Source organism: Oreochromis niloticus, linkage group LG5 (genome assembly GCF_001858045.2).
Source record: "Oreochromis niloticus isolate F11D_XX linkage group LG5, O_niloticus_UMD_NMBU, whole genome shotgun sequence".
NCBI classification, from domain to species: Eukaryota; Metazoa; Chordata; class Actinopteri; order Cichliformes; family Cichlidae; genus Oreochromis; species Oreochromis niloticus.
In genome coordinates, this window is record NC_031970.2 from 9,719,602 (window position 1) to 9,745,192 (window position 25,591).

Here is a 25,591-nt window from a genome sequence, read left to right on the forward strand (position 1 = left end):
TAAATTTTGTAGGTTTGTAAAACCTAAAAAAAATGTATTTTAAAAAATACACTTTTATTGCACTCTGAACCAATGAATGATGTATCATCCATTTCTTAATGTCAGATAGGCTACTTATACGCTCTAAAGAGAGATGTAGTTCAGAATTCAGTGTAGACAGTTATTAAGAGGGAATTCTTGGTTCTTGGAGCATCTCTCACTCTTTGCCACACAAAAAGCTTTGTGGGGGGACATGTGTGACATGTTAGCAATATGTGAAATGGTAAGTGAAGCCATGGTTTTGTAAACTAAGGCGTTTAATACATTTTTTTTTTTTTCAAAAAAAAATCCTTTCTATACTGCTACTTTGTTAGATATTTATAATGTATAATTTTAGAGCATTTTGAAATGAAGCATTTTGGTTTGTGTTTTGGTGAAACCACTTTTCTGCTTTTGTCTGATTTTCCCTAATTTTTCAAAACAACTTTTGTAACATTGAGTAGAAGTGGGTTCTCTTTGCTTGATATAAGCATGGCTGATGAGCTTTGGAAAAGCTACAGTAAATCTTTTACTCTATTTGTCTTGGTGTATGGTCAATCATCCAGGTAAGTAAATCCCAAAAGGTTGATTCTGTACATCTGAATGTAGCGTTTTCAACTCTCTGTGAATGGTAGTCATGGCCATTGATCAACAACTACTGATCAAAGACCATTGATCATTGATCAAAGACCATTGATCAATTGCCATGAGTACCATTCACGGAGAGTCGGGGACTGGCTGCAATCACAGCATTGTAAGATGGTGAAAGATGTACCCTTAGGCCCTTCCTCGAATCAGAGATGGACTTTCCATCAAACCAGTGTTCCTCCCTGTCCAGGATCTCTACAGCCTCATCACTTAAAGAGTGTCCACTGGCCTGTAGGTGTAAACTGACTGCGGAGTCCTGGCCTGACAAGTTAGTTCTTCTGTGTTGTGTCATCCGCTTAGCCAGAGGTTCCCAAAAAATTTCTGAAAATGCTACGTCCAGATGAACAGAATCAACTTTTTGAGATTTCCTTACCTGAATGATAGAGCATGCAGTAAGACAATTAGCCAGAGGTTGCTTGCTTTCCCCGATGTATAAATCATGGCAATCCTCCTGGCACCTAACAGTGAACACTACATTACTCTGTTTGTGCCGGGGGACCTGATCCTTGGGGTAGATCAGTTTTTGGCGCAACGTGTTTGGGGTTTGAAAGCCACAGAGATGCAGTGTTTAGAATGGGTCTCAGCTGTTCCGATACTCTTGACACATAAGAGATCACAGTTTTCGCTTAGGCAGCAGAGCTGCAAAATGTATTCCTTATAAAGTTGGTATATATAAATGTTTCACTGTAAACTCTACATCCAGATGAAAAGAATCAACTTTTTGTGACTTCTACTCTATAATTTTTTTTAACCTTAAAAGCAAGGAACAATAATGTTTTAAAAGGTTGGATAGCAATTTAAGCCTGATAATAATTTTTATCATCCAATATGTACAAAACAATAAAGTGGATTATTTCTAATAATTAAGAAATGTAGACAGTATTCATATCTTAAAGCCAGGGTTTGTTTTTTTTACCATTTTAAAATTTAAAAATTTTTTTTTAAAAAAAACAAACAAACTTTGGTCTCCTAACCTGGAACCTTAATCGCATTAATACAGTGTCATTATCAAAAAAGAATTTGTATTGCAAATGAATATAAAGTCACATTTTATACTCCAAATGATGTTGAATTCTGGGGAATCTGTCAGACAAAAGGTAGAGAGGCTCATCTGCTAATCCAAAGGTCAGTAGGTTCGATCTCTGGGTGACTGTGGCTTGTAGTGTGAATGATTTAAGTGGTGTACAATACTAGAAAAACACTAAATAGACTTCAGTCTATTTACCATTCCATTTAATTACATAGAATTTTCTACTACAACGCAAGATAGGGCTTAAAACAAACTGTGTTTATTTAAAATTTGCATTGAAACATTTATGGCAACCACTGGCAAAAGAATGTAATCAAAAAAATGTAATCAACGCATGCACTGAACTGTCTATAGAAGCTGTGGTAATCTGAGAAATTTCTATGCATTTTTCTTCCTTTGGGTTAAGGTTAGGTTCTCCTTTCTTGTCGAAAATGCAAATTATCCTGAGACCTGAAGGACTGCGTTAAAATAGTTTTAATTACAACTGCTTATCCCTATGAAGGGTCCTTTGAGGAAAAGAGTTGGCATTAAGCATACGGCAGTCACAAGGCTTGCACAAAAAACTGACAGACAGTCCCAACTATAGGCAATTTAGAAACTCCTTACTGACCTGCATGTGTTTGAACAGCAGGAGGAAACTGGAGCATCAGGAAGAAGCTCACTCTAGCATAAGCTGAGCACACAGAAACCAGGCAATAAGAAGTGGAATGCAGTTATCCACACAGTATAAAACACTAAATACCTTTACCAGTTAAACACCTTTACCAGTTAAATTTGCCTGAAAATAAGGTTGAAAATGCTCATGTTCAGATTGTGTGCACGATGACATCTTTTGCACAAGTTAAAAAGTCTAAAAAAATAAAACCAACAGTATAAACTGTAAAAGAAATTCAGACAAGTAAAAAGTTTAAATATATGTATAAATACCTGAATACAATGGTAAATCAAATATATATACAGAGTACAACAAAGAAAAAAATGTCAAACCTAGTTTTTAATGGACTAAAGTAAACTGGAATTCCCACAGCTACAGTGTGAACATTTCACTTGCATGCTGAAAAATTATTCAGGCTCAACAGTGTAAATCACTCTTGAGCTCTGACACTCTTATTAGCAAAGCTCAGAGTACAAAACACTTAGGAACCTGCTTCCCATTTTTCATCAGTTTAAAAATCAAAAACTCGAAGGCACTCTCTTTTAAATAACAATTAATTGCCTTTTTTGTTTGGCACAGTTATGTTTAACCTAAAAACCTTTTTCAGAGAGTTAATCCTCTAACTCCTATTTCTTTTTCTATTTCTTTTTTTTTGGGGGGGGGGGGGGGGGGGGGGTGTCTATAGATGTGTATCCTTGTTGACTGCGTGTATCCTCCTACTCAAATGTTTTTCAAGGCTGCATCAACTCTTACTATCTATTGTTAATTCTATGACTCAAATTGATGATGATGTTTGTGTTTTAAAAAAAACACAGCAGACTGAGTCTTTTAGTGCCACTAACTCCCCCAGAGTCTGAAGCTTCCAAGAGTCAGCTCATCATATCAAGACACACAATGCTCAGATAAACTGCAAAAAACCCAAGAGCTACATCTCAGACTACAGGCTTCAGTCAGCATGTTAAATGTTAAAGTTCATGACAGTACATTTAGAAAGAGACTAAACAAGTATGGCTTGTTTGGAAGGGTTGCCATGAGAAAGCCACTTTTCTATAAAAAGAACATGGCAGCAAAGTTGCATCTGAATAGACATCTGGAACAAAATCCTTTGGACAGATGAGACCAAAGTGGAGATGTTTGGTGGAAGCCAAACACACGCAGTTCAGCACCAACACCTTATAAAACTGACAGCCACAGTGGTGGAGGGTTGATGAACTTGTTTGGGAGCCAGAGAACCTGGACACTTTGCAGTCACTGAGTCAACCATGAACTCCTCTGTATACAGAACGTATTCTAGAGTCAAATTTGAGACCATCTCTTCACCAGCTAAAAGTGGCTGAAACTGGGTCATGCAACAGGACAGTGATCCCAATCACACCAGCAAATCTATAATAGAATGGATGAAGAAGAGAAGAATCAGGCTGTTATAAAGACCCAGTCAAATTTCAGGCCTCAAAAAGAGTGTAATGCTGTGGCAAGACAACTGTGCATAAATGCCCACAAATCTCCTTCCTCTTTTCTACTAGTAGCTACTCTGCTCAGCTCAACTCAACTTGGTTTTTAGTGTTTTCTATTATGTGGTAGCACCTGGTACCAGGTACATGCGTCATGAAAGCAACTCCTTCACAAAAATAAAAAACGTCAGTTCTGAAACAGAGCAACGAGGGAAATGACTGCACAAAAATCAACGGTGTGGTTACCGGATAAGACAAAAAAACAGAGACCGAGCAGCAGGTATGCCATTGTATCAACGTCCTCCATTACTGTGTTGTGTTTGTGTCGCATACAAATGACATCATGGGACTTTTCGGCTACATCGCAATAACAACCCCACACACATCGAGGATGTACTCAACTGTAATTAAAAATGACCGAAACAGGTTAGAGTTGAGCCGAGCCAAGCCGAGTAGATACTAGTGGAAAAGCGGCATTAATAAACTGAAGCAATGTTGTAATGAAGAGTGGGCCAAAGTTCCTCCACAACAACGTGAGAGACTGATAAAGTCATACAGAAAATGATTACTTCAAGATACTGCTGCTTAAAGGTGGTTCTACAAGCTCCTGAATCATGAGGTGGACTTAGTACTTCAAGGGTTTGCACAGACTGTGTTTGCTTGCTTTTGTCTGTCAATTCAATTCAATTCAATTCAATTCAATTTTAGTTATATAGCGCCAAATCACAACAAAAGTCGCCTCAAGGCGCTTTATATTGTACAGTAGATCGCACAATAATAAATACAGAGAAAAACCCAACAATCATATGACCCCCTATGAGCAAGCACTTTGGCGACAGTGGGAAGGAAAAACTCCCTTTTAACAGGAAGAAACCTCCGGCAGAACCAGGCTCAGGGAGGGGCGGGCCATCTGCTGCGACCGGTTGGGGTGAGAGAAGGAAAACAGGATAAAGACATGCTGTGGAAGAGAGACAGAGATTAATAGCAGGTACGATTCAATGCAGAGAGGTCTATTAACACATAGTGAGTGAGAAAGGTGACTGGAAAGGAAAAACTCAATGCATCATGGGAATCCCCCGGCAGCCTACGTCTGTTGCAGCATAACTAAGGGAGGATTCAGGGTCACCTGGTCCAGCCCTAACTATATGCTTTAGCAAAAAGGAAAGTTTTAAGCCTAATCTTGAAAGTAGAGATAGTGTCTGTCTCCTGAATCCAAACTGGAAGCTGGTTCCACAGAAGAGGGGCCTGAAAACTGAAGGCTCTCCCTCCCATTCTACTTTTAAACACTCTAGGGACACCAAGTAGGCCTGCAGAGCAAGAGCGAAGTGCTCTAATAGGGTGATATGGTACTACAAGGTCATTAAGATAAGATGGGGCCTGATTATTTAAGACCTTGTATGTGAGGAGCAGGATTTTGAATTCAATTCTGGATTTAACAGGAAGCCAATGAAGGGAAGCCAAAACAGGAGAAATATGCTCTCTCTTTCTAGTCCCTGTCAGTACTCTTGCTGCAGCATTTTGGATTAGCTGAAGGTTTCTCAGCGAGTTTTTAGGACATCCTGATAATAAAGAATTACAGTAGTCCAGCCTGGAAGTAATAAATGCATGAACTAGTTTTTCAGCGTCACTAAGCGACAGGATATTTCTAATTTTAGAGATGTTGCACAAATGGAAAAAAGCAGTCCTGCATATTTGTTTAATATGTGCGTTGAAGGACATATCCTGGTCAAAAATGACTCCAAGGTTCCTCACAGCATTACTGGAGGCCAAGGTAATGCCATCCAGAGTAAGAATCTGGTTAGATACCATATTTCTAAGATTTTCAGGGCCGAGTACAATAACCTCAGTTTTATCTGAATTTAGAAGCAGAAAGTTAGCGGCCATCCAGGTGTTTATGTCTTTAAGGCATTCCTGCAGTTTAACTAATTGGTCTGTGTTACCTGGCTTCATGGATAGATAGAGCTGCGTGTCATCTGCATAGCAGTGAAAATTTATGCTATGTCTTCTAATGATGCTGCCTAGGGGAAGCATGTATAATGTAAACAGAATTGGTCCTAGCATGGAACCCTGTGGAACTCCATAATTGACCTTAGTGTGTGAAGAGGACTCTCCATTTACATGAACAAATTGGAGTCTATTAGATAGATATGATATAAACCACTGCAGTGCAGTACCTGTAATACCTACAGCATGTTCTAATCGCTCTAATAGGATATTATGATCAACAGTATCAAACGCAGCACTAAGGTCTAGCAGGACAAGCACAGAGATGAGTCCACTGTCAGAGGCCATAAGAAGATCATTTGTAACCTTCACTAAAGCTGTTTCTGTGCTGTGATGAGCTCTGAAACCTGACTGAAACTCTTCAAATAAGCCATTCCTCTGCAGATGATCTGTTAGCTGTTTGACAACTACTCTTTCAAGGATGTTTGATATGAAAGGAAGGTTGGAGATTGGCCTATAATTAGCTAAGACAGCTGGGTCTAGAGATGGCTTTTTAAGTAAAGGTTTAACTACAGCCACCTTGAAGGCCTGTGGTACATAGCTGATTATTAGAGATAGGTTGATCATATTTAAGATTGAAGAATTAATTAATGGCAGGACTTCTTTGAGCAGTTTTGTAGGAATGGGGTCTAAAAGACACGTTGATGGTTTGGAGGAATTAATTATTAAAGTTAACTCAGAAAGATCAATTGGAGAAAAAGAGTCTAACTTAACATCGATGGTACTAAGAGTAGCTGTAGATGATATTACATCTGTGGGATGATTATTGGTAATTTTTTCTCTAATGATAAAAATTTTATTTGTGAAGAAGTTCATGAAGTCATTACTAGTTAACGTTAAAGGGATTGTTGGCTCAGTAGAGCTTGGACTTTTTGCCAGCCTGGCTACAGTGCTGAAGAGAAACCTGGGGTTGTTCTTATTTTCTTCAATCAGTGACGAATAGTAAGATGTTCTGGCTTTGCGGAGGGCTTTCTTATAAAGCAGCAAACTATTTCTCCAGGCTAAATGATGATCCTCTAAATTTGTGACACGCCATTTCCTCTCCAGCTTACGAGTTATCTGCTTTAGGCTACGTGTTTGTGAATTATACCACGGAGTCAGGTACTTCGGATTTGAGGCCTTAGTTTTCACAGGAGCTACAGTATCCAGAGTCGTACGTAGTGAGGAGGTAAAATTATTAACAAGATAATCGACCTCTGTTGGAGTAGCATTCAGATAGCTGCTCTGCTCTATGTTGGTACAGGGCATTGAAGATGATAACAGTGGGTGGATTATATTCTTAAACTTAGTTACAGCACTTTCAGAAAGACATCTACTTTGATAAAGTCTACCCTCCGCTGCTGTGTAATCAATTATTGTAAATGTAAATGTTATCAGGAAATGATCAGACAGCAGAGGGTTTTCAGGAAACACTGTTAAATGTTCAGTTTCTATGCCATATGTTAAAACAAGATCTAGAGTGTGATTAAAGTGGTGGGTGGGTTCTTTTACATTTTGAGAGAAGCCAATTGAGTCTAATAACAGATTAAATGCCATGTTGAGGCTGTCATTTTTAGCATCTACATGGATGTTAAAATCACCCACAATAATTATTTTATCTGAGCTGAGCACTAAATCAGATAAAAAGTCTGAGAAATCAGACAGAAACTCTGTGTAAGGCCCAGGTGGACGATAGATGATAACAAGTAAGACTGGTTTCTGAGTTTTACAGCTGGGGTGGACAAGGCTAAGCATCAGGCTTTCAAATGAATTAAAAGTCAGTCTTGGTCTTTCGTTAATTAATAGGCTGGTGTGAAAAATTGCTGCCACACCGCCCCCTCGGCCTGTGCTTCAAGATTTCTGGTAGTTAGAATGACTCGGGGGTGTTGATTCATTTAAACTAACATACTCATCTGGCTGCAACCAGGTTTCTGTAAGGCAGAGTAAATCAATTTGTTGATCAATTATTAAGTCATGTACTAACAGAGACTTGGAGGAGAGAGACCTAATATTTAATAATCCACATTTCACTGTTTTACACTTTGGTTCAGATGTGGATACTGTATTGTTCTTTCTTTTTGATTTTTTATGTTTAAATTGTTTATTGCTGGTTTTTAGTTTGTTTTTTGTCCGTTTGGGAGCTGACACAGTCTCAATGGAGACGGGTTTTTGGGGGGGTAGCAGGAGGAGAGAAGCTGCAGAGAGGCGTGTAAGACTGCAACTCTGCTTCCTGGTCCCAACTCTGGATAGTCATATTTTGGGGGGTTTAATAAATTGGTGCATATTTCTAGAAATGAGAGCTGCTCCATCCAAAGTGGGATGGATGCCGTCTCTCCTAACAAGACCAGGTTTCCTCCAGAAGGTTTGCCAATTATCTATGAAGCCCACATCGTTTCTGGGACACCACTCAGACAGCCAGCAAGGAGAACATGCGGCTAAACATGTCACTCCTGGTCTGATTGGGGAGGGGACCAGAGAAAACTACAGAGTCCGACATTGTTTTGGCAAAGTTGCACGCCGATTCAATATTGATTTTAGTGACCTCCGATTGGCGTAACCGGGTGTCATTACTGCCGACATGAATTATGATCTTACTGTATTTACGTTTACCCTTAGCCAGCAGTTTTAAATTTCCTTCAATGTCGCCTGCTCTGGCCCCTGGAAGACAATTGACTATGGTTGCCGGTGTCTCTAGCTTCACATGTCTGAGAACAGAATCACCAATTACCAGAGTTTGACCCCCGGTGGGTGTGTCGCAGAGTGGGGAAAAACGGTTAGACACATGAACAGGTTGGTGGTGTACCTGGGGCTTCTGTTTAAGACTATGCTTCCTCCTCACCGTCACCCAGCCGCCCTCTTTCCCCAGCTGCTTGGGGTCTGCCGGGGAACAGCTAGCGGGGCCTACGCTATCTTCGGCTGCACCAGCTACAGGGGCCTGGCTATCTACGGGTGAATGAAGGGTGCGAAGCCGAGTCTCCAATTCAGTAATCCTGGCCTCCAGAGCTGCAAATATGCTACATTTGTTACAGGTATCATTACTGCTAAAGGAGGCCGAGGAGTAACTAAACATCTGACACAATGAGCAAGAAAGTGCAGGAGGGACAGGTGAAGTAGCCATGGTGCTAACGAGTCGGCTACGAGCTAAGCTAAGCTAGCGAAACAGTACAGAGACTGTGAGTGAATACTTTGGCTATAAATTAGGTAGTCAGCACACAGAAAGGGTGCTTCAGATGAAGCACGTGAAGATTATACTATGAAAAAGGAATGTATCAAAAGATTTAAATTAAATTGCTAAGTAGAAAAGCTACTCAGAAACACCACTGTGTTTGAGCAGGAACAGGAAGTGATACTCTACCACAAAGCGAGCGAACACCAAGTGACAGCGCCTGTCCCATTCAAGGCCAATCAAGTAGTTTATTCTTTAACTCCTATATATATATATATATATATATATGTACTAATTTCAAAAAGATAGAAAGATATTGGCAGTTCTTCTACATCATCATCATTAAGGCAACTTCCAGATCACTTTACCTTCATGAATTCAGTAATGGTTGCCAGTAAAATACATGCAACAGTGACTTAAGTCCGAATAGTGGAGAAATAAGTTTAGGACACTTGCGTGTCTTAATACAGTTATTGATACTGTGTGCCAATATAGCCCTAATACTGCAGTATCGATATTTTGTCTCAATCATTACTATAGAGCATCAACTCAGATAGTTTGGTTCTTGATTCAAGAAAAAATTACTTGTGTGAATTTTCACATAATATTTACAAATAACAGATTATAAATCCGCCCACCCACCACCACCACCACCACCACACACACACACACACACACATATCAAACTGAAAATAATAATACCAAATAAACACTAACAGCTATTTTATTCAGCAGATCTTAACTTTAACAGTAATGGTTGTTACTGCCGGAGATATCGTGATGTGCAGAGCTTTCACATTTTTATTCCTAATTATAAATTCCATTAAAAATCAAATGTTCAATCTGTAATGACTCCAGCAGGGTGCATTCATAAGTTGTCTTTTATATTTGATCTATCATATGCCATTTCCCTTTATATAAACTAAACAAGTTCTTTTATTAACAAGAACTTAAAAAGAGGAACTTAATGAGCTGTGAGCAAATAATCATTACAAAAAGAAAGAAAGAAATAAAAATTAGTAAATACATTGAAGATTTTTTTTTTTTATTATTTGGCTCCACAAATGGAAAAATTGTGTACAAAAGGTAAGATTTTTTGCTGCTATTTGGAAATGCAACTGCAAATGGTAACAGTGCCACTAGAAGAAATGTCATTAAATACTGATAATCACACTTATGAAGCAGTTCTTTCACTTCAAATAGCTGAACATATTTGAGGTTTGGACACTTATTCAGAGCTCTGTTGGCTTGCTACTTAAATGAAGCAGCAAAGGAGTTAAAGAGTTAAATGTCAGACCTCAAATATGTTCAGCTATTTGAAGTGAAAGAACTGCTTCATAAGTGTGATTATCAGCATTTAATGACATTTCTTCTAGTGGCACTGTTACCATTTGCAGTTGCATTTCCAAATAGCAGCAAAAAATCTTACCTTTCGTACACAATTTTTCCATTTGTGGAGCCAAATAATAAAAAGAAAATCTTCAATGTATTTGCTAATTTTTATTTATTTATTTCTTTTTGTAATGATTATTTGCTCACAGCTCATTAAGTTCCTCTTTTTAAGTTCTTGTTAATAAAAGAACTTGTTTAGTGCCATAAGACCAACAATTTTCAATATGTTATTTTTGCTGTACTAGTAAGTAGTTCTTTTTAAAAGCAACTGCATAAAGCAAGCATTCTGTCATTTTCTATTCTAGCATTTTCTTATCCTTTCTTTCTCTTTTTTAGGAAACCTATATCAGTGGATTCTGTGAACTGAAAACTTGCTTTCTGCTAATGGTACATTGAATTGTGAGGGAACAGAGACAATTTTCAAGCTGTTTGTTTTCATGTTTGTGCAAAAACATATGGCTATTATAAGAGAATCTTCATATAACCAAAGAGAAATATGCAAACAAACAGCCTGTGAAACACATATGTACTCGTGTTCAAACACAGCCACCCACAGACACACACACATAGATACACAAGTGTGGTTGGCATGTAAAGAACACTGGCAGATGGTGGAAGGTCTGGATCTTGATTCTAGATGGACGTTTATCAACTCTTGAAGATACAGAAATTATGTTATGGCTGATTTGCATTGAGAATGAGTTGCTTGTATTTGGCGACATGAGATCAGAGTCATGGCAAAATATAATTATAGTGTAAAACAATATGATTATACAAGATAACACAACATCTAGTTCCCAGAAACCCTACAGTGGCGGCAAACACCTGCCGTAAATAATTTGTGTTTAATGCAGGAAAAACAAGCTGCAAAGGGAAATACAACATACCATAACAAATGGTAATAAGGAGTATAATCAATAATTGCTGCTGATTTAAAAGTTATTTAAATCACTTCTCTGAGAAATCTCATCTATATTAATATAAAATGTATGTCTCATGGCCTTGTGCATCTTTAAAACTTTGTTTTTTTAAGATGATGAATGAGTCACCATGAATCAATGCAATGCTTACTCACAGAGAAGCAAAACAACACAAGCAAGAAATCAGGCAGTAATAAAGATTGCACTCAAGAAAATAGCACGCTAAGACCTGAATCTGGAAATATTTTGTGCAACATTTTTGCATGGAGACTGCATGTCATAAAACCACATCATCATTTGTTGCATGGTATTTTTAGATTATATTAATATCACATATTTAAAATGTATCTTTATTTTGGTTTTAGCTTGTTTTTCCATTTTCTCAAGCTGCGTATGATATACTCCTTCCTATGTCTGTCATGTTCAAGGTAAACCAACTTGTTTAATTTGTCAAGGAAATGATCAAAAAACAAAAATCACACTAGCAAATATCAGAAGTAATATCGGAAGAAGAAGGGAAGCAGAGAAGCTCCTAATGCAGCTCAGTTAGAGAGTCTCTCCTGTGTTTATGCCATAATCTACTGCCAGGCTAGTTCGCCTTTGTCTCTGCTCAGAATATCACTGTGTATGTGTTGCTTTTATTGTGTAGTGCAATGTGTGTGTAAAGCCTGACCAGTGCAGAGACCAGTAAGGTGAGGATAAAATCTCTCAAGCTGAAGATTACTGTACTCATTACTGTAAAAACCTTTCAAATACACATCAAAACAAAAGGTGAAAATATCTATCAGATCTTTTCTGCATTGGACAAAAATACAGGGGCCCACAGGCCTACCCTACACCATTTCTTTTGTTAAAACTTCAGTATAATTTCTAATATAGCACTATATGGATAAAAGTATTGGCAATCAACTGTGGGGTTCCATTCTGCCATGATGGGCCATCGGTGTCTTATCACCAGAGAGATTAATCAATCTCTCTATCTCAATAAATCATGTTCAGTTGTTCTAAATGCTCGCTCCTCATCAAACTCTTAATGTTTGAATTCAGGTGTTTTAAGTCCAGTTGCCTCCTAGAAGAAAAACTGTGTCCTAGGAACTTGAGTTTCTATGGCCGAGCAGCTCCTGTAGCGTAACACGTAGATGGCCCTGCATTTTTACCCATATAATGTATAATGAACACAGCTTCATTTTGCCCGTGTTCTATTTTTATTTGGAATATTTGCCTCTTTCTTTTGAGTCTCCCGTCACACAAAGTAATCTTTTCCCATTTTAATCTTTCTCTGATTCTACATCCTTTGAACTCGGTAATTTAACTATACCACAGCAGATTTAAAAGAGGACAAGATTTTTTTAAATGCTTTATTCTGCATTTTCAGCTAGTTATTTGAGGTTGTATTGCTTTCATTTAAGGGAGCACAAACAAGAACATCTACATAAAACCTGGATGTGAGTAAAGAACAAGTGTTTTCTTATGGTATCAAACTACACACTAGCTTCATACTACTTATAAGACCTGCAGAAAATGGTTCTTTGTCAGATCTGTGAAATCTGGGCCATTCAGTGAAAGACTAAAATTTTGGGGGGTCTGATTTAGGATTGGACCAAATCAGGACAAAAAAATATATATATATCCACAAAATGCCCCTCTCATGTTGAGCCAGACAGAGGCTTGCACTGTAGGTGCAGGCAGAGGCTGCATGAGCAGAATGAAATTACATGGATGATGCAGAAGCCTCTCTGGCAGTCAAAGCACAATGTGTTTCCAAGTCAAATAACATCTGGCTGACCAAAATCAAAAATTGAGACAGAACTATACAGTTACTATATGTATATTATATATAAAAGAATGGAGAAGAAAGTGATGGCTTCATAGGTCAGCATTTTGTTAATGGAGTAGTTGGATGACAGAGAGAAAAAAGAAGGATAGGGATGGGAAAAGCACAGGAAAATAGAGAAAATGGGAAAAAAAACACCTCCGAGAACTGCAGCTTCTACAATGACTTACAGTACTTGGGCCAAAATGGCTCACATTTTGAAATAATAATGTAGCAAAGCCCTGTACCCTGTACCATCTTTCCATCTGTGCTGTGCCATCCCCTTGAATCTCTTTAAATTGATGTGTCCAGGTTTCTGTCTAATTAAAAATGTAATCTATTGTCCTTGGAACTATGTCTGTATAAAAAAGCATTTTGTTGTCAATAACATCCCACAGCACATAAAATGAAACCTGCCTCTGCAAATGCTAAAACTTTGATTTTTTTTGTCTGACTTAAGTCTAAACATGTCACCTTGTTACATGAACTGAAGTACATGCACAGCAATGAAGCAGTTGGTGCAAACAATCATGTTGTCACTGGCTCACTGAATGAGTGGGTTTGGTCGAAGTGAGATGCTTCAATGAGCTGATACTAGTAAATCTTGATTTAGCTGTCATCCCCCAAATGAGCTGCTAAATCAATTTTGGCACAGGGCCGTCATTGTGCTGTGTCACTGGAAGGTTTATAGGGGAATAAAAACCATCAGAACAAGGTGAGATGAAGCATGAAATTTCATGACCCATTTTTTTCCCCCATGTTTTAAGAGTTCGCTGCAAGGGCTACGACAGGGTCAAAATTCAAAGAAATGTATCAGATACCGAATGATTGATGACCGTATCCAGTGTCATTAAAAGTGTGAGCAATCACACTGATAAAATGAAATAAATAGGATAACCAATTTTCATCCAGGCAGTGATAAAACATGATGTACAGAAAATGAATAACGTGTATTATAAAATGAAACTATTCGTGTTTTAATTCAAGGCCTGTCAGTTTTTTATAAGTGCAGAAATACATGGACTGAAATATATTACAGTGCTGAAGGTTTTGGACTTTTTCCTACCGCTAATGTAATTCTGTCTGGATACAAAATCTAAATTAACACCAAAAGTATGCATTTAAATTTGGAGATTTGATTAAATTTTCTATAGAAGCTCTACTCGGGTTATTGCTTCATTCCAAATGAATACAACCCCAACGGCGAAAAGATAAAAAGCTGCTCAAATAATGTGTTTTGAAAAGCTGGCAAAGACTGGGAGGATTTTACAGGAAATCATTTCAAACTTAATGTCCAACAAAGTGTCTGTGTTATCCCCCACCACCACCACCACCTTGCCCTTTCTTTCAGTGTTTTATAATGCTGTGTATTTAAAAAAAAATAATAATAAAATAAAATAAAATAAGTTACAAATCCCAGAGAAAACACTACTGATGAACTGCCTAATTTGAAATCCAGGCTTTTGTTTTATGACTCAGGACTGGGCAGTGGATCAAACTTTATGCTTAATTAAAATTTTGAAGATAAAATGATTATTGTATCGTATTAATTTAAGCAATTTAAGCAATGATGCTCTCTTTTTGTTTTCTTTCTTTCTTTCTTTCTTGCAGAGGTCACCCATCCTCTGTAAATGCTCAAACCTTACAGTTTAGTTCAGCTTGAGCCAAGATGAGGAAAAGAGGGCACCCACAGAACTCTGTATTGGAGCCATCAGTCTTTTATTCATAGACCTGTGTGGATCAGTAGTTGCCATTTAAAGACAGGCTTTACGCTTGAAAATACCCTCTAATCTGGGCCTTATTCCAGCCCAGATGAACATACATCTTCCACCACTTCTGTTTCATTGGTTTTCAATTTAATTATATTTAACGGTCAAAGACAATGTAGGTTTGAAAATATAGTTCAAAAATAAAAGTTTCACCCAACATCGAAACGTAGCTTCACTGTCCATGAATATCACCTCAGTGTCATTTTAGGAACAAGGTGAATCTAGAATTTGAATACAATAACTGCTTTTTTGATACTTTTTTACTGATTCTTAGAGCAAAAATCATAGACAGCATAAAAAACGAGCAGAACTTCCGGTTCTGACAAGTAAACCAGTGCGCAAGTTCCTTAAACTTGCAATTTTTTTAGAAGGCCACTAGGGGGCGATAGCTATGGTTGCTAAAATGGCCCACTTTGACCTCTGTAAACACTGTTTATATCCTCAGTGCGCAGCTCGGTTTCGTGTTTGGATCCCTCATCCTCGTCACATCTGGTTTAGAATGTGACGATAGCATCAAGATGATGAGTGCAAAAAATCTTGAAGCTTCAGAACAGCACTTCACAAATGAGTGATGTAACAGATTTTGCATTTAGTAGTCATACTACAACAATCAAAAGTAATTTTCTAAGAAAAGAAAATAAATCAAGGCATTTTTATTGCAATAAAAATCTAATATTGTAGGGATTAATATATTTTTTCTGGTTTAAGATCTTTTTAAGTTTAAGCAAAATAATGTAGGTCCCAACCAAATTTTTCATTTGCACATGCTCCATCATGTAATTCAGCATGGTAGTTTTTGACTAATATTCTGACAGCCATACATACCTCCGCCTTAGCTGTAACCTTTGCCTCAGCTCAGAATAAATGGTCACAATGAAAGTAATTTTGGAAATGGCAATGCCACTGCATGGATACATCATGTAAACGAAGGACTTGTGCAGGGGTCACTCCCTGTTCTGGGCCTGATTCTGAGTCAAAGATTTACAGTTAACTTTCAAGATGATATGATACGGGACACATTCATACTCAAAAATCTTTACTATCAATAAAAATAATTACAAAAAAAAAATTTAACTGATGTAGGTAGGGTTATTTTGAGATGTTTTTTCCCTGCCATTGATTTTTTTCAGGGGGGTATTTTAATAATCAATAATCAATTGTACTATATAAAACCATTTGAGCTACGCATTTGAAATTTTTCATGATAAATATCTGATAATTGGGTTCCATGAATATGGACTCTCAGGAAAGTAGCTAAAGTTAACAGAATAAAAAAATTTAAGAAAAGAAATCTATGTATAATCTCTGACAGAAGATTTGGAGGCCACAAGAAATCATGATGTTTTTTTAACAGCTTCTCATATGCATGGAACATAATATTCTTTAAAACAATCTAATTCAGGTAAGTGTTTTTTGTTTTGGGGTTTTTGGGTTTGTTTGTTTTTTTTACAGCTATTACAGCTTGAATTTGTGGAGAAAAAACACCTTTTCATATTTTCCCCAGGTATGACACTGTACTAAATCCAAATCAACTTTTTTTGGAACAAGGTTTCTTTTAATGCTATATCCAAAATTTCTATTCACAGAGAACCCTTGCCAGACAGGGACAACATGCAAACTCCACACAGAAAGGACCCAGCCTAGCAAACCTTCAAAATAAAATAATGTACTCTGGAATTAGCATAGTATGGGAAAATTAAGATTTAAAAAATGAATATGCTCTCCTAGTAGCTATTCTCAATAATTAGTAATAGCAAAAATAAACCAACATTGCTTTTTCTTATTTTACTACACCTAAAATAACCTTCAAGACCTCTTATATTTTCTAACCAAAGAGAAAAAAAAGAAACAAATGACCATACCAGCATAACATTAACAGATTTTGCCAAACTGGTCCAAAGCCAAAATGAGCACAGGAGCAAAGGATCAACTGGGGGGAAATAAGCATTAACTTGCTAAAAGAGGCTACAACAAAGCAGATGGTGAACACCACTGGGAGAAAGGGATGTGGTGGAGCTTTGACCACATAACAGCTGCAGAATGTATCAGCTCACTCATTCAGGGAACCACGATAGAGACAGTCAGCTAATGATATCTGCCACCCTCTTCGTGGTTTCTTTTGTGACTAGGTTTCAACATGGACATACTCTGAATGAGACTGACACCGACAGCTTTTACCTTACAAGCCGCCACATAATTGTAGCTTTACTATAAGTGATATTTTTTTCTCCCAAGTGCACAAGTACACACTCAGAAATGAGTCATGGTCGCCAAAGAAGCCAGTAAAAAGCAAACATTAGCAGCATCAGACTGAAATTTGATTTTTAAAGTATGGCTTTTATTCTCCTTCAAAAACACCACCCACTCTGTATTACTGTAAAACAAAAATAAGCTAGAATCACTATTTAAATCTGAGATATATTGGTTTACTTTTTAGGATCACAGGCTCTAGAGTAACAGACAGCATTTTTTATCTGATCTGCCTAACAATGTACTTTTCAGCATAGGTCTTCTTATTCACATGCTTTTTTATTAGCAATGATTCATGGGTATATGATATGTATATGATTAGGAATCATGTACAAAAGTCCACCTTAAATCATGGGAAATATTAATATTTAGTGTTTTTTCCATCCAATCTACCCAAAAGTAATAAAAATGATTTGCTTTACTTTTGAGTGTTTAAAGCATTTAATAACCTAACAAGATTTACTAAAAGGTCAGAAGTACTTAGTGTCCTAATTTCTTATTTTGTGCTTCTTGTTTGTGTTTTGTTTTTTTTCTTGAGACCTTTACAGTTTAGAAAATGCTCCCACAATGTGGAGGTGCATAAACACAGGTCAGTTTTTATATTTCCAATACAAAACTTTATAAAGAAAAAAAAACATTAGGGCGTGAACTAAATTTCAGAGATAATGCAACATTGAGTGGGATGCTGAAGTGAAGGCTTGTGTTTTCTTGCATGAAAAATCATTTTCTTCTACTTTTCTTCCTCGAAATGGATATTTTTTTACTCTTTTTACTCTTCTCTGAACCCTTTTACTGCTGAAACTAACCATTAAGTGAATGTGAGATGCTTTGTCCAGCCAGCACTAAACTGTAATGTTAGAGCAACAAAAAGCCAGCAAAATGCTTTCCAGTGAGCATTAAAGGCTTGAAGGCTCTGAGCATCTTATTCCTGGGTCAATGTGTCTCTGTTTTGCTACTCATGTGTACCACAGAACAGATCAAATGAAATCAAATGAAATTTAGAAAACTACTTTGTTTTCACTGAACGAGAGCCAAGCTTCTGCTGTGGTTGAATTTAAAATAAAATCCCTGTCAGTACCTCCCGCTGATTGGGAAGGACAGACCTGGTAGTGTAATCGGTGACATGAGTCAACACATTATGAACACATCTGCTGCGTAAATGAATAATGTAATCATCTGACATAGCTTTTCTGTGATCACGAATTATCTTTTTCCCCAAATGCTTGTCAAAGCTGCTCCCTCTTCTCAGTGAAACGCACTAAAATCTTCTTGAGCTGCAGCTCCTGGTCCCCATGTACCGTTACATAAGGTTCAAGTAAAATATTCATCAGCTGCTCTGGACCACATCTGTATGCAGCTGAGTGCTGAGGAAACACTTTTCAGAAAACCTGCTAACTACACCAGGGTGGCTGCTGCTGCCTTTAAAGTGGTTTGTGTGCAAATGTGCATGATTACTTTTGTACGAGACTGTGTTTCTTTGTGTGAAGCTTTTATATAGCTCGTATATTTGAGTGCTGCAATTTTGCACATGGTTTATGCATGTAGATATGCACACAGATGCATAAGCATGTCTACAAGTTGGTTTTACTTCACCAGTATGCTGAGTTGGTAGTTGTGTAGATACTTTGCTTTCTTTTAATTCAAGCATTTATGCCTAGCTACAATGCTAGTAGACACAGTCCTCCCTGAACTCCTTCTACTTATTATTTTTATAATAAGCAGACATTTTTTTTGTCTTTGGGGGAAGGGGGTGGGGGGGTCTTGGTGGCAAGGAGGAAGTTAAAACTTTGAGGCCATCAGCAGCTCCATCAGGGCCAGAAGAACAGGCTGGCATTTGGCTGACCTATGGATCCCTGGGAAGCTATAACTCAAAGTCTTTGCCTAAATGACCACACACCGCTCTGCGTTAAAGGTTTGCTATTAAATCTGTGCAACTGTAACAGTTTAGTTCAGTCTTTTTTTGGAGTGTTGCAACAGTCTTTGATTGATTTATCACTGTCTCGGTGTTTGATTTCAGAAGAGCGATTAAAAAGTGATAGTATTGAAGATGGACTGGCTTGCTGTCAGTCTAGTGCTGCTTTCTCACCCTCCATTTGTCTGCATATAAAAAAGCAGAAGAGGGGGATGCATTGCTTATATGCATTGAGAATAAAGAGATAGGAGATCAGAGACATTCAGATTAAATATGCAAGGACAACGCTTACATGCATTAATGAAGAAGCAATGAGCACTGTGCTAATGACGAAGGATTTGAGGCTCCCATGCGAGAAAGGGATCAGGAACGCACTGCAGGAGATGCTCATTACTGTGGCCCACACCGACTCTTACCTGTGTGAGTGCACATATAGGCATACTTTATGAGATGGAGACAGAGAGAAATGCAAAGTTCATGCACAGGGTTCTGTGTGCTAGAGTATATTTTCTACTGGTGTATACTGAACAAACCGTACGGAGATGTACAAACCTATACACAGACTTTAACAAAAACATTTACACACACTGAAACATATAAAAGGATGCACGAGACCTTGGCGTGTGTGAGAAAGTGCGTGTGTGCCGTCACACTGGGTTCACACTGATTAACGCTGGGGGCCTCGAGGAGGAGGATACATCCCATGTGGTTTGTAACACTCTGGAATCAGGGAGCTTATCAAATAACACATAGACTGCAGGCTGTTGCTGTGGAGTATTAGATTAACTAATACATAAATAAGCATAAAAACAAAATAAAAGCCTCATATCCATCTCAGCAAAATCTAGAGCTGTAGCTAAATCTAAGCATTCCAGGTCATTTGTATTGATTTTATTTAGTGATGTGAATACTACTTTTCATTTTCCATATTTTTGATTTTTAAAACTACTCAACCTATCTGGAAGTATGAGTGGTGCTATAGTATTAATGGCTTCTGTCCAGATACACTGCAGTGCAGCACACCTACACACCAGCTACCCCACACCAAACTCCTACAGTATATATCAGCTTTCATGCTTTACTTCACATCTCCCTTTTTTTCGGCTTCACTCACATCGCCTGTAAAATGAACACATTTTCACAGGCAATGAAATAAAAAAGAAACATGTCCTAATCATAGTCCAGTTATAACAACCAATCACACAGCGGAGCATCTCTCCTGCATACCGCTGGCAAATGACATCACACTGGAAGGTAGCAGATAAAGCAATGCCAGAGTCTGGTCTGGTTCAGCGGTTGTCTAGGATTTGGCACTGGTGATGAGAACATTGATTGGTTGATCAAGGGGGAAAAAAGTAGTATAGAAACACATTGTACATCATGCTCCTTTGGTTTTCATTTGCATCATCCAACAGTGCAGCTAATGATTATTTTTCATTTCATTTTCATTCATTCATTCACGTCCATCAGCCAATTATTTCCTAAATTATGTCGCAAATAGTAAAAATGCCCCCGGAGTTTCCCAGAGCCCAAGGTAACAACTTCAAATTGCCTCCCCTCCGACCCTCAAAACTACACTCCAGAACCTGAGTTACTGAATTCATACATGAAATAAGACAAAGAACAGTAGCAAAATAAAACAAAGTAAAAATACATGAATTAACAAAGCTTTGAATTAAGCATTTGGCTTAAAAATTACAAATAACTAATCATTAATAAACTAATGAATGAATGAATGAATAATGAACATATGGTAGGCTGATCAATTCTTTTTATTTCACCAAAACCCTTTGATATTTTCATTACATTTATATACAGTACTGTGCAAAAGTTTTAGGCAGGTGTGGAAAAATGCGCTAAACAAAGAATGCTTTCAGAAATATAAATGATTGTTTATTGGCCCCAAATGTATTCTGCAGCAGCACAACGACCCCAAACATAAAGCCAAAGTCATTAAGAACTATTTTCAGCGTAAATAAGAACAAGAAGTACTGGAAGTGATGGTATGACCCCACAGAGCCCTGATCTCAACATCATCGAGTGTGTCTGTGATTAGATGAAGAGATGTGAGGAAGCCTACATCCACAGAAGATCTGTGGTTAGTTCTCCAAGATGTTTGGAACAACTTACCAGCCGAGTTGCTTCAAAAAACTGTGTGCACGTGTACTTAGAACTGATGCTGTTTTGAAGGCAAAATATGGTCACAGCAAAAATGATTTGATTTAGATTTCTCTTTTGTTCATTCATTTTGTTGACTGATGAAAATAAATGATTAACACTTCCATTTTTAAAAGCATTCTTTGTTTACGGCATTTTTTTTTCCCTCACCTGCCTAAAACTTTTGCACAATGCTGTATGTAAGCGTGCAGTGTTTAATAAAGAGCTGAAACAAAAGCAGTTTGGTTGCCAGTACAGAAACGTGCACAAGATGAAGGGTCTCAGGTGGCTGGTTGGCAGCATACACTGTATATAAAAGATGGAAGTAATCACTGTTACATCACATAATATTCTGGACTCCACAGTTTGAAGCATTAGTATTAGCATTTTGGTCTCCACCATGTTAATTTTCTGGAGCCTGAGGTTGCCATGTTTGGACAAGAGGATAGACTGCTAAGTTACGAACTAACGCTAGTTTGTTTGGTAAGCAGATACCAAAAATTGCACAGGTGCAGCACACCTGACTTACAGTGCTGTCTGTAATGTAATTACATTTCTAATTGCCAAGTGATATCAACCACACAAAGACTGTCAGTCACCCACATTAAAGGAGGCACAACCTAATAGACAGCAATTGGCTGCAGGTGCCACTACATCTGTGAAATGAAGCAGCCATGCTGCAGACTTAATGTGAACTTTAACCAGTATCCAAATGAACGTGTTATTAAAAAAGAAAAATTATATACAGTTGTTATGAAAAGGTACAATATCCATAAACATGCTTTTTACCACGTTTAAAAGTGGGAGTCTATGGGGACTGACTGGCTTTTGTGGCCACTCTAGGAAGAGGAGTTTTTGACACTTTGTGTTAGCTTCACTTTTCAGCCTCGGAGGCAGCTACTAGGACTCTTATATATAACAGAAGTTTAAATAAAAAGGCTGGTTTCAAAATATACTTGGACAGCCCTCAATATACCCACGTGTCCTGCCAGAGTAAAATCTATGTGTGGCCTGCTGTGCTTTCATCTGGTGTTGTGTACAGTGATACAGCATTGAAAAAATGTCCAGCAGTGTGCTTCGAGTTGAATCTGCAGCTCCTCATCTGGCATTTCACATAACTGATGTTTTAAAAGAATTGACGACAGTAAACACCTGTTCTGTTGAAGTGTCCTTGGGCAAACACTGAATCAGCTGAAGGAATGTTTTTGAGTGTGATTGAGTTCCCCTTTGACCTTGCAGCATAAGCAAGAAAAGAAGGACGGTAATAGACACAAATTTCCATGCAAGATCAAGGTGAAGGTAAAATCTGGAGTCAGGGTCTTGTATAAATATTAAAATATTTTTTTAGCCCCAAGTTTGTGTGAGGAAAAGTTCCTGGTTTTAATTATCACTGAATTTAAATCAGCCACTACCTCATCTCACTGAAAGTGATTTGACTAATATTTTGCAAAAAGGTGTAATTACCCATGAAACCTTTTCAAACATGACAGTACTTTTAAAAAACTAATTCTTTTTAGTCAAAAAGGTTTGTTATTTTTGTAGTGAGCCAAGCGTTAAATAGCAATCATACCTTTGGTAAAGTGAAAAAGAACTATTATAACTGCCATGGCTGACTGGCGTGATAATAAAATCTGTATTAAATAATTCATCAAATGTCCAAATGTCCACAAAGAGAACATATTTTTTTTCTGTAGTGTAAACAAATGTAAACACTATTGTGATCAAGGGAAAGGCTATAGGCCAAAAATGAAATCAAATCCTATTAATCACTTTTGTATTGTGACAGGCAATACCTCTCACTGCTTAGCAACCAGCTCCTCCAGGGCACCAGGCAGAGGGATGAGATTTACCCAGGCATCTCCTCACTGAAGTTATGAAATTGGTCTTTGTGTGGCAGCAGATATCGAACACTTATTGTTCTCTCACATTGTTCAGCGGCTTGTACTGTTTTCCATCCGGTGTTATTAATTATTCAAACAAATACAGTATCTACGTGCATCACTGAAGCAAAAGCATATATATCTTTTAGGCTAATACATCATTTGAAATTGATTCTATCCTATTTTTTTGCAATTCGCACATCCCAACAAACCAAGCAAATAAGTAATGATAATCTTACCTTAAACAGGCGTAATATATTGGCCACCATGATGGAAACAGAGCTGGAGGAGGCTCCAATGACACCTACAACCCTCTCAGGTTTGGTGATAATGGGCGCCCCCCCACCGAGACATTTGACATCTGTGCCGTCCTTCTCGATCAGAGCCTGCACGAAGGTGAGAGACTGCTCCAAGGCGTGAGTGTCCCTTGAGCAGGTGTCCAGGATTCGTGCTCCCAGTGTGATGTTGGGCAGTAGATTATTGTCATTATTGATGCGGTCAAGGGCAAAGAGCATGGCCTCCAGTCTATGTATACCCTTCTCCTTCTTCAGCTCCCCACATGGCTTTCCATCGTGCCCTCTGGCGTGTACTGGGAAGAGCCCACCTAAGGAGATATCCCCATCGATGCGAATAGAGTTCAAATGTGTGTGTCCTGGCCCTTTGGGTTTGGCCGCCTGAGCGGGCTTAAGGGAGGTGTAAGGAAGCAGCAGCAGCAGCAACAGAGGAGGAATCAGGCCGTTTCTTTGAGAGCCGGTCCGTTCCGGTCTACACACCAGGGGCTGAAACATGACCACGGCCCAAGCACACATCCACAGTGTACAACCAAACCCAGCAATTGGAAAACAACAAAAGCCAGGTATTACTTTATGATGGCCAGAGGGTTAATTGCAGTACCTCTTGAAGCAGTTGGCACTGAAAAGGCTTGCTCTCATGCCTCTCCTTTCTCCCAGGCATTCAATTAATGTAGAATATGAGCTTGGCTCTTTCACAGGATGTAATCCTGTTCTCGTCTCCTCCCTCACTCTCTCACTCCATCTTCTGACCACAGTGGTGGGCAGCTGCTCTTGTGTTTGCTGTTATTCACAGACATGCCTATGGAGATCTTTCACTTGGGGCATTAAAAAGAACAAAGGTGAACGATAAGCTTTCTTTCTGTCTCTCCTTCCCTCTCTCTGTGTCTCTTTCCTCTCCACCTCAATCAGAAGTTTTTAATCTCCCCTGTTCCCCTGGGCAGGGATTTGGTATATGTCAGAGCCCTCAGGCCTGCTTAGGTCCACAGTCTTCAGAGTGAATTCCTGAAAGATGAAAAAGAGTAGAGAAGTGAGACATAGCACAGAGAAAACAGGGGCAAAAAAGCACAGGGATTTGTATTGGTCTAAGATTTTTAATACTTTTTTCTTCTTTCTCAACCTTTTTACTCCAGTATTATGCGGAAATGAAGAGACAGTTCTGGTCCAAAACTAATTTCTTTCTCTCACACAGCCTGCCTCCGTTTACCATTCTGCTTTCAGTGGGTTGCCATGGACTCTCAAGGTTGAGAGGGCTGCGAGTCTGATCCCACATGCTTCATTTTCACCTATCAACCATGTCAGCAACACATTCAGCCACAGTCACAATGCTGTGACATTCTCAGGCTATCACGTTTCTCATTTTCTCTGTCAATTCTCCATCAAACTGACAAATTGAAAAAGTACTGACATTTTTATGGTTCCACTAACATAAGACTGCGCTGACAGCATTGGTGGTAGTAATGAGGCTGCTGGTCTGTGGCAGTACTTTGCTCAGAAATTAGTATTTATCATACAGTCTATCAGCATTTCCATCATGTTATATACATCTTCAAAGCTTATCATTAAAAATAACAGAGTTTAAAGAAAAGTCCAAGGGGCTGAATAAGCTACTCATATAGAAGATTTCCCTTTGTGCCAAAAGAACCACTTCAGCATTACCTGGATATTTCTGCTTACAACAGGCAAAACCAACTCCATATAGATTCGGTATAATATAATGAAATTCATATGTGGGCCTCAGAGTCACTTAAGTATTTCTAAGCAACAGGTTTATGGGCTGAGTTTGAAACTAACTGTGAAAAGCCACTTTTATGTCCAACATCTGTCTTAAAGGAGACAATGGATGTTGAATATGGAGCTGTCAGGGAGAAGGAAAACACGAGGACCACAGAGACGATTGATGGATAGAGTAAAGAAGGATACGCGGAAGGCTGCTGTGACAGAGGAGGATGTTAGGGATAGGGTGAGATGGAGGCATATCATCTGCTGTGGTGAGCAGCCAAAAGAAGAAGATGGTCTACCTTAAAGGGGAACAATGTCATATTTCTTTTTATCCTCGGAGTGTATGAAAGCGAAGAAGCCATTTCTAGTTCCTTTCCCCCTCCCTTTAAACTAGCTTTCTTCTGATTGGCTGCCCCTCACAAAATAAGAATTTTTTTGACCAGCATGTGGGTGGCACGTCTGTGTTCACAGCGAGAGTTGTTTGCCTGAGAGAACCGTATCAGGTATATCTGCTCACACTGACATCATATAGATA

At 38.4% G+C, this 25,591-nt stretch overlaps 1 protein-coding gene across 6 annotated transcripts in view; it reads right to left on the reverse strand.

Moving 5' to 3' along the window:
* LOC100700221 (metabotropic glutamate receptor 4) overlaps positions 1 to 25,591 on the reverse strand; it is a 183,902-nt gene that overhangs the window by 124,742 nt on the left and 33,569 nt on the right. For all 6 annotated transcript variants that reach the window (XR_001225175.3, XR_003220071.1, XM_003453665.5 and 3 more), the window contains one exon: positions 23,284 to 24,339. Coding sequence is in view for 4 of the 6 variants with exons in the window: in XM_003453665.5 (XP_003453713.1) it covers positions 23,284 to 23,853 (570 nt within the window). In the remaining 2 variants the exon portion in view is untranslated. The remainder of the gene's footprint in view (positions 1 to 23,283; positions 24,340 to 25,591) is intronic.